At 40.1% G+C, this 11031-nt stretch overlaps 1 protein-coding gene across 1 annotated transcript; it reads left to right on the plus strand.

Annotated features, from left to right (window-relative positions):
- The first annotated feature begins 8565 nt into the window (after positions 1–8565).
- LOC130846390 (U6 snRNA-associated Sm-like protein LSm6) lies at positions 8566–9044 on the plus strand. The gene has a single exon (XM_057724602.1). The coding sequence runs from the start codon at positions 8670–8672 to the stop codon at positions 8910–8912; it is 243 nt and encodes an 80-aa protein (XP_057580585.1). The 5' UTR covers positions 8566–8669; the 3' UTR covers positions 8913–9044.
- The last annotated feature ends 1987 nt before the right edge of the window (positions 9045–11031 follow it).

Consider the following 11031-nt stretch of genomic DNA (forward strand, 5'->3'; position numbering starts at 1 on the left):
GTGATCAAGACAGTATGGTACTGGCACAAAAATAGAAAGGAAGATCAATGGAATAGAATAGAGAACTCAGAAGTAAGCCCAAACATATATGGGCACCTTATCTTTGACAAAGGAGGCACGAGTATACAATGGAAAAAAGACAGCCTCTTCAATAAGTGGTGCTGGGAAAATTGGACAGCAACATGTAAAAGAATGAAATTAGAACATGTCCTAACACCATACACAAAAATAAACTCCAAATGGATTAAAGACCTACATGGAAGGCCAGACACTATCAAACTCCTAGAGGAAAACATAGGCAGAACACTCTATGACATCCATCAAAGCAAGATCCTTTTTGACCCACCTCCTAGAATCATGGAAATAAAATCAAGAATAAACGAATGGGACCTCATGAAACTTAAAAGCTTTTGCACAGCAAAAGAAACCATAAACAAGACTAAAAGGCAACCCTCAGAATGGGAAAAAATAATTGCCTATGAAACAACGGACAAAGGATTAACCTCCAAAATATACAAGCAGCTCATGAAGCTTCATACCAAAAAAGCAAATAACCCAATCCACAAATGGGCAGAAGACCTAAATAGACATTTCTCCAAAGAAGACATACAGATGGCCAACAAACACATAAAAAGATGCTCAACATCACTCATCATCAGAGAAATGCAAGTCAAAGCCACAACGAGGTATCACCTCACACCAATCAAAATGGCTATCATCACAAAGTCTGCAAACAACAAATGTTGGAGAGGGTGTGGAGAAAAGGGAACTCTCCTGCACTGTTGGTGGGACTGTAAGTTGGTACAGCCACTATGGAAAACAATTTGGAGGTTCCTTAAAAAACTACAAATAGAACTACCATATGATCCAGTAATCCCACTCCTGGGCATATACCCAAAGAAAACCATAATCCCAAAAGAAACTTGTACCATAATGTTTATTGCAGCACTCTTTACAATAGCCAGGACATGGAAGCAACCGAAATGCCCATCAACAAATGAATGGATACAGAAGATGTGGCATATATATACAATGGAATATTACTCAGCTATAAAAAGGGATGAGATGGAGCTATATGTAATGAGGTGGATAGAACTACAATCTGTCATACATAGTGAAGTAAGTCAGAAAGAGAAGGACAAATATTGTATGCTAACTCACATATACGGAATCTAAAAATGGTACTGATGAACTCAGTGACAAGAACAAGGAAGCAGATACAGAGAATGGACTGGAGAACTCGAGGTATGGGAGGGGGCGGGGGGTGAAGGGGAAACTGAGACAAAGCGAGAGAGTAGCACAGACATATATATACTACCAACTGTAAAATAGTCAGTGGGAAGTTGTTGTATAACAAAGGGAGTCCAACTCGAGGATGGAAGATGCCTTAGAGGACTGGGGCAGGGAGGGTGGGGGGGACTCAAGGGGGGGGCGTCAAGGAAGGGAGGGAATATGGGGATATGTGTATAAAAACAGATGATTGAACCTGGTGTACCCCCCAAAAAAAATAATAATAATAAAAAAAAAAAAAAAAAAAAGGACCTGGAATACAAGAATAAGGATACAAAAGAAGACATACAGACGGCCAAGAAGCATGTGAAAATGTGCTCAATATCACTAATTATTAAGAAATGGAAATCAAAACTACGAGGTATCACCTCACACCAGTTAGAATGGGTATCGTCAGAAAATCTACAAACAATAAATGCTGGAGAGGGTGTGGAGAAAAGAGAACTCTCTTGCACTGTTGGTGGGAATGTAAATTGATACAGCTACTATGGAGAACAGTATGGACGTTCCTTGAAAAACTAAAAATAAATTTATCATATGACCCAGCAATCCTACTACTGGGCATGTACCCAGAGAAAACCATAATTCAAAAAGACACATGTACCCCAATGTTCATTGCAGCACTGTTTACAATAGCCAGGTCATGGAAGCAACCCAAATGTCCATCAACAGATGAATGGATAAAGAAGATGTGGTACATATATACAATGGAATATTACTCAGCTGTAAAAAAGAACAAAATTGGGACATTTGTAGAGACATGGATGGACCTAGAGACTGTCATACAGAGTGAAGTGACTCAGAAAGAGAAACACAAATATCATATATTAACACATACATGCAGAATATAGAAAAATGGTCCAAATCAACCAGTTTGCAAGGTAGAAATAGAGACACAGATGTAGAAAACATACATATGGGCCCCAAGGGAGGAAGTGGGGGGTGGTTGGGGTGGGATGAATTGGGAGATTGAGATTGCCATATATACATTGCTAATAAGAAAAAAATATCAAATTGTACACTTTAGTATATGCAGTCTATTGTATGTCAATTATATCTCAATAAAAGTTCTAAAAAAAAAAACAAAACAAAATCAAAGGACTAACACTCTTCTACTTCAAGTCTTAGTATAAATTGACAGTAAGGAGAAAGTGTGATATTGAGCAAAGTATAGACAAATATTTCAATGAAATAGTGAACCCGTAAATAGAATCACATTAATATAGTCAACTTATTTTTGACAAATGAGCAATGTCAAGGAAATGAACAAAAGATAAACTTTTCAGTACAGGGTACCAGAACAAATAGAAATTCACCACACACACAATGAGCCCAGACCATCCACCTTTTACAAAAATTTAATAAAACAGTTCATGGACTAAGTGTAAATGTGAAACTATAAAGTTTCTAAAAGAATATATAAGTGAAAATATAGGTGACTTGGATTTGTGGATGACTTTTAAATTTTTTCTAGCTTTTGTGATATGTGATATGTTAAAAAAAAGTATGTATTTAGGTTGTGTAAGGTGATATTTATTTTATTTGAACTATGTGATAAGGACATTTTAGATATTATATCAAAACCACAATCCAGTAGAGAAAACAATTGATCGGATATACTCTATTACAATAAAAAATCTTGTCTGTAAGAGAAACGTGGTTATAGAATGAACAAACAATACAAATCAAATTAAGTCTCATCGCACACTTCTTAGGATGGCCAGTAAACAAACCAAAACAAAAGATAACAGCAGAAAATAACTAGTGAGGCAAGGATGAGGCTAAATTGGAATGCTGTGCACTTTCGGGCAGAAGGTTACATGGTGTGGCTGTTATAAAACACTATGATGGGAGAATTAAGCTGGCAAAGTAGGAGGATCCTACCGCACCTCAGCCCACAATCACATCAAAACCACAACTACATATAGAATGATTCTAGCTGAAAATGACATGAAGTCCAGCAGTATGGCTCTTCTACAAGCAAGGCCGCAAAGAAAGAACCACATAGTTTGGTAGGAGGGAAAAGGAAGTTATCTCGTCAAGACCCAAGCCCTAGAAGGTGACCCAGAAGACAAGGGCAGTGTCACAGGCTTGGGGATCCTCACTGGTGAGATAGGACTGTGAGCCACATACTGGGCACACAGCCCTGGGGTATCACACTAGGAAGACAAGCCCCCCGAGCTGGTTTCCAAACCCATGGAACCCAACAAAAGGGTTGTCAGAAACCAAGATGCTGCTCTTGAACAGTGTGTGCACAGACTCGCGTGCTTCCAGTCCCAGCACAGAGGCCTCAGAATGAAGACTGCCAGGTGCTCTGGCCAGCCTGCCAGGACCACTGCATGGCAGCCCCTAGACCAAGTCGTGTTTTTGCTCCAGCAACTCCTGCTCCAGAGCTGCTTCCTACTAAAGAAAAGGCTGCCATTTCTAATGAGCCTGGGTGAACATGGAGGGAGTAGAGCCACCTCACACCCTGGCCCTGCATCTAGCCAGAGCAGAAAGAGCCTTTGCAGGCACTAGCATGGATGCCTGTACTTGGGAGGGAGCAGAAGCTGCTTGGGCGATAGCCCTTCCTCCAGACATGTCAGAGACTGGCACTGTCTGCACACACAGATGTGCAAGCATCAGAGAAGGGGTGGAACCAGCTCAGGCCCTCTTCCTGCCTCAGGCTGGGGTGGAGACTGCCATTGCTGGTCAACCACATAAAGGTAGGAGTGAAACCAGCTCATCAGTGTAGCTCCAACCCCTCTGGCCCTGACCCTGCCTCTATCCGATGTGTGCACACAAGGGAAAAAGTGGAACAAGCTTAGAAGTGCATCCCCAAGCCCTCAGGACCCAGCCATATCCTCAACCATGGTGAACACACCACCACATTGGGATGAAGCTCAACTCCCTCAAAGATGCTGCTCCCTTAGGCCTTGGTACCACGCCTGATCAGGCCGTGCTTCTAGCCCTACATGCCAGCAATACAGTGCCTGGTAGCATATAACAGGGAAAGATGCAGCCTAGGCGCACTTTAAACTTAGCTCTTCCGCCAATGCCACTGGGGACAAGCAGACTTCATAGGGATGCTCCCACATGGACATGCCTTCAAGACTGGGATAGGGAACTGTTTCACATAATCTCACAGAGAAAAACTGAGAAAGTCAAACAAGATATAAAAAGAGAGGAATAGGTTTCAGATGAAAGAAAAAGATAAATGCACTAAGGGGGTGGGAAATAAATAAAAATGTAACAAACATCTTGCCTGAAAAGAGTTTAAAGCATTACTAATAAAATGCTAACTGAACATGTGAAAATAATAGATGAACACAGTGATAACACAACTACAAAATAGAAAATGTAAAAGAGAATTATCAAAGCTGAAGAATACAATAACTGAAATGTAAAATATGCAAGGAGTTAACAGCAGAATGAAAAATAAGTTAAAATCGACACCAATGAAATACAAAGAATCATATGAGACTACTACAAACAACTATATGCCAATAAAATGGACAAGCAAGAAGAAATGGACAAATTCCTAGAAAGATACAACTTTCTGATACTGAACCAGGGAGAAATAGAAAATATGAACAGACTGATCACAAGTACTGAAGTTGAAACAGTGATTAAAAAACTTCCAACAAACAAAAGTTCAGGTCCCAATGGTTTCACAGGCAAATTCTATCAAACACATAGAGAAGAGTTGTGAAACTCTTCCAAAATATTGCAGAGGAAGGAACACTGCCAAGCTCATTCTATGAGGCTACCATCACCATGATACCAAAACCAAGGATACCACAAAAAAGAAAATTACAGGCCAATATCACTGATGAATATGGACATAGAAATACTCAACAAAATACTAGCAAACCAAATCCAACAATACATTAAAAGGATCATACACCATGGTCAGCTGGGATTTATCCTAGGGATACAAGGATTCTTCAACATCTACAAATCGATCAGTGGGATACACCACATTAACAATCTGAAAAAAAACATGTGATCATCTCAATAGATGCAGAAAAAGCTTTTGACAAACTTCAACACCCATTTATGAATAAAACTTTCCAGAAAGTGTGCATAGAGGGAACTTAACTCAACATAATAAAGACCATATGTGAAAAACTCACAGCTAACATCATTCTCAATGGTGAAAAGCTGAAAGCATTTCCTCTAAGATCAGGAACAAGGCAAGGATGTCCATTGTCACCACTTTTATTCAACATAGTTTTGGAAGTCCTAGCCACAGCAATCAGAGAAAAAAAAGAAATAAAAGGAATCCAAATTGGAAAAGAAGAGGTAAAACTGTCACTGTTTGCAGATGACATGATACTATACACAGAAAATCCTAAAGATGCTACCAGAAATCTACTAGAACCTCAATGAATTCAGTAAAGTTGCAGGATACAAAATTAATACAGAGAAATCTTTTGCATTCCTATACAAAAACAATGAAAGATCAGAAAGAGAAATTAAGGAAACAATCCCACTTACCATTGCATCAAAAAGAATAAAATACCTAGGAATAAACCTACCTAAGGAGGCAAAAGACCTGTACTCTGAAAACGATAAGACATTGATGAAATAAATCAAAAATGAGAGAAACAAATGGAAAGGTATACCATGTTCTTCAATTGGAAGAATCAATATTATCAAAATGACTGTACTACCCAAGGCAATCTACACATTCAACGTAATCCCTATCAAATTACCAATGGCATTTTTCACAGAACTAGAACAAAAAGTTATAAAATTCATATGGAGGCACAAAACACCCCAAAGAGCCAAAGCAACACTGAGAAAGAAAAATGGAGCTGGAGGAATCAGGGGTCCAGGCTTCAAACTATACTACAAAGCTATAGTAATCAAAACAGTATGGTACTGGCACAAAAACAGAAATATAGATCAATAGAACAGGATAGAAAGTCCAGAGATAAACCCATGCACATATGGTCAATTAATCTACAACAAAGAAGCCAAGAATATACAATGGACAAAAGACTGTCTCCTCAATAAGTGGTACTGGAAAAACTGGATAGCTAAATGGAAAAGAATGAACATTCTCTAACATTCTCTAACATCATACATAAAAATAAACTCAAAATTGATCAAACACCTAAATTTAAGGCCAAACACTATAAAACTCTTAGAGGAAAATGTAGGCAGAACATTCTTTGACATAAATTGTAGCAATATTTTTTTGGGTCTGTCTCCTAGAGTGATGGAAATAAAAATAGAAATAAACAAATGGGACCTAATTAAACTTAAAACTTTCTGCACAGAAAAGAAAATCATAAACAAAATGAAAAGACAACCCACAGAATGGAAGAAAATATTTGCAAACAAAGCAACTGACAAGGGATTAATCTCCAAAATATAAAAACAGCTCATGCACCTCTACATCAAAAAAAAAACAAACAACCCAATCAAAAAATGGGCAGAAGGTCTAAATAGATATTTCTCCAAAGAAGACACACAGATGGCCAAAAAGCAAATCAAAAGATGCTCAACATCACTAATTATTAGAGAAATGCAAATCAAAACTACAAAGAGGTATCACCTTACACCAGTCAGAATGCCCATCATCAAAAAGTCTACAAACAATAAATGCTGGAGAGAGGGGAGAAAAAGGAACCCTCCCAAACTGTTGGTGGGAATGTAAATTGGTACAACCACGATGGAGAATAGTATGGAGGTTCCTTAAAAAATCAAAAATAAAACTATCATATGATCCAGCAATCACACTCCTGGGCATATATCCTGCAAAAAGCATAATCCAAAAAGTTACATGCCCCCCAATGTTCATTGCAAAATTATCTACAATAGCCAAGACATGGAAGCAACCTAAATGTCCACTGATAGAGAAATGGACAAAGAAGATGTGAAATGTATATACACTGGAATATTACTAAGACAGAAAAAAGAATGAAATAATGCCATTTGAAGCAATATGGGTGGACCTAGATATTATCATACAAAGTGAAGTAAGTCAGACAGAGAAAGACGAAAATCATAGGGTATCACTTATGTGTGGAGTAGAAACTAACACAACATTGTAAAACAACTATATCCCAATACAAAAAAAATTTTTTTTAAGATGCAAATAAACTTATTTACAAAACAGAAACAGACTTACAGATATCGAAAACAAACTTATGGTTACTGAAGGTGAAACGTGGGGTGCGGTGGAGGGATAAATCAGGAATTGGGGATTAACATATACACACTACTTACTCTTTATAAGATAGATAACCAACAAGGGCTTACTGTATAGCACAGGGAACTCTACTGAATATTGTGTGATAATCCGTATGAGAAAAGAATCTAAGTAAATATATGCATATGTATAGCTGAATCACTTTGCTGTACACCTGCAACTAACACAACATTATAAATCAACTATATTCCAATAAAGTAAAAAATAAAACAATGGGGTGAAATGAGAATGAACTGAGGAATCAGACAGGGAAAGACAGAGAAAGTCACAGGATGGAGAAACATGCCTGTCCTCCAAATTTTGTACACAAATTGCAACGCTTAAAAATATCTTTGTTGTAGAGACAGAGAGAGGGTTATGAAAAAAAAAAAAAAAAAAAAGCTTACTTTACTCTGGGGGGAGAGCCAGTAAGAGGTCACTTTCCAAAATCTGGATAAAAATTGCCAGACAACTTATAGAGATGGATGAGACCAAGGCCAAGCGCAAACCCGATCCCATGAAATGGCTGAACAATATTGTGAAACTTCTTGCCATTTCTAATACCGAGTGCATTTCCTGCTTTTTCTATTAAAGCACTGCCCTTCAGTGGTAGATTGACAACATTGCAACCAACTGCATTCCACTTAGGCAACCAGCTTTTCCTTCTCAAAATAGTAATAAAAAAAGTCTGTAACCCCTGCTCTTTGCCAAGCTTCGTACTAAGTGCTGTATATGTATTAGCTCATTTAAGGTAGAAACTATTATACCCAACTTATAGGTATTTCAACTTGCTTATGGTCACACAGCAATTAAGTGGCTCTGAGAATTTCAAAAGAGGACTGATTTAAACCATTTTGGGTTGCATTAGGTAAACAGCAGCACTTTAAATAAGCATCTGTTAGAGATTTAATTAATAAGTTATCAATAAAGTAAATGGTTTAATGAATTAATAAACCACCCCATTTCCTATTTCACAGCATAAAATTCTATTTGCTCTGCAGCCAGAATTCTTCAGAAATTCCTCTTTCACATGAATGGGAAAATGTTATACTTTTTTGGTGTAAAGATTGATTTGAAACTTCATTTTGGGCGGAGGCCGGGCTTGTGGCATGCCCGGAGCAGGGCGTCGGAACCCAGCCGCGAGATGAGGAACCTGGGGCCTGGAGAGGTGAAATGATTTCTGATCAGGGTTGTTAAAATGAGTCTGCGGAAGCAAACACCCAGTGATTTCCTGAAGCAAATCATCGGACGACCAGTTGTAGTAAAATTAAATTCTGGAGTGGATTACCGAGGGGTCCTGGCTTGCCTGGATGGCTACATGAATATAGCCTTGGAGCAGACAGAGGAGTATGTAAATGGACAGCTGAAGAATAAGTACGGGGATGCACTTATCCGAGGAAACAATGTGTTGTACATAAGTACACAGAAGAGGAGGATGTGAAGATACCAAGAGTACCATGCGTTTCATACCTGGATGTTTTTTATTAAGTTTTTTAGTTCTTCTGTCATATAATTTGTCCTATTTTGTTATAGTCATTGATTTTTCACTGACACATGAGGAGTGAGATAAATGTATAAAATTGTGGATTTAATTGTAAAGAGTTCTTCCATATTTAAGCTGTAGTCATTTTCTGTTACCTGTATGTCAGTGAGCAGAAAGCAAAAAGAATTTGTAGAAAAGAGAAAATCTTTTTCTCCCTACATGATTTGTAACTGAAGTTTCAAACAACGCCGTTTGATTTGACTGCTTTACTTGCCAGACTGAAATGATGGACGTGAGAATGATTAAAACACTGTAGAGATAAAAAAAATAAATAAATGAATAAATAAATAAAACTTCATTTTTAGGATTTAAATAGTTACCAAATAGGCTCCTCACTAATCAAATGTGCAGAGAAAAGCAGGACCTTGTCTCTCTTCCTCTCCTTCTCTCTCTCTCTCCCTCCCTCACACACACACACACACACACAGAGAGAGAGAGAGCTGAGTATCATCTGAGATAGTGAGGTTTATTTTTATCTTTTTCAAGTTTACTATTTGTTTATAACTTGTTCCAATGCTCACTTCTAACCCTAAATCCATTCCAATATTAATAAGAAAAAGTCCACCCATTATATCACTCATTCTACTGGGAATGAAAAATCTCTGGTTTTCAGCCCATTAAGTTAAATAAGCACCCAGGACGGGCAGGTTCTTGAGCACACAAGTTCAGCTGTGGACATCTGAAGGTGTGTGTGTCCTGCTTAGGTAAGAGACTGAGGGTGGGGACAGGCATCACTGGGAACTGGAGGATGAGTCCCCAGCAGGATCTGTGCTGCCAGGTGGAAATCTACACGCGCACGTGCTCCAGGCTGGGACCCTCTGGGATGGGGAGGTGGCGCGTGGGCAAGACCCTCATCGAGCATCCTCAGTGTCATGGGCTGAGATGCAGACGGCCAGGTGGGAAAGTGTCTGGGAAGCTGGGAGAGGTGCCCCTGACAACGCACAGGGACACAGGGCAGGGGTGCCTCCACAGTAGGTTTTGTTTCACGGAGCAGTGGAATCAATATAATTTATAGGAAGATATCTCCAAGGATGATAGTCTCTAAAAGGTCATCAAAATAACAAACACAATAATATTTTCCAGAGTTCGTAGCAGGAGCATGGTTTCAAGGCTGTAACAGAAGAAATGAAAGCTGCAGCACCAGCTCCGGGGGAGGGCTTCTGGGAGGGAGGGCCTGTTTTATCCCTCTCTTCACCCAGAGGCTCCTGTCTCTCCCCTCCTGTGCACACTGGAGGTCTTAGACTGGGGGACTCAGCTGAAGAGAAGGCAGGGGAGCAGAGCAGACTATTCACCTGCCTGTGTGAGCAGGAGGGAAGCTGGTTCCAGCCAGTGTGGCAGCAGGACCGTGTACCACCATCTGCCCATCCTGAGCCAGGAGCAGACCCGCAGGGCGAGGCAGAGTCTGCAGGCGAGGTCCTGCCTCCCCAGCTGGCAGACGTGTGTTTCTAAACTGAGCGGGTGAGCTGACCCCAAGCAAAACTGGGAGGTGAGCCACGTTGCTCCCCCACAGCCCAATGGCTTTCTTCCTCCACCCTCTCCTGCCAGGAAAGGGCCTGAAGTTTATAGGCCCCCTCACTCGTCTGTTGGGTTTTTTTTTTAATCTTTATTGGAGTATAATTGCTTCACACTATTGTGTCCGTTTCTGCTGTACAACGAAGTGGAAGAGCCACATGTATACACATATCCCCATATCCCCTCCCTCTTGAGCCTCCCTCCCAACCTCCCCATCCCACCCCTCTAGGTCAGTCTGTTGGTATTTTATTCCTCCTCCCAGGTGTGGAATCGATGGCTTTGTTACGACGCTGGGCATCAGCGTTAAGCAGCATCCGCACACCCGTGCCCGCCACCATCAACGCTGGGCAGCTCCCCAGAGTGCAAGGGAAACGCTTTGCCAATGATGAGGTTTCATACGGCTGTGCTCCTACGGTATCGCCAATGAGAAATGTGTGACCCTCCACCTGGGCTCCAAAGAATCCAAGAAGCACCTGCCAAGCCAATCATACAGACAGCTAGAAGT

The sequence above is a fragment of the Hippopotamus amphibius genome, chromosome 2 (genome assembly GCF_030028045.1).
Source record: "Hippopotamus amphibius kiboko isolate mHipAmp2 chromosome 2, mHipAmp2.hap2, whole genome shotgun sequence".
Classification (NCBI taxonomy): domain Eukaryota; kingdom Metazoa; phylum Chordata; class Mammalia; order Artiodactyla; family Hippopotamidae; genus Hippopotamus; species Hippopotamus amphibius.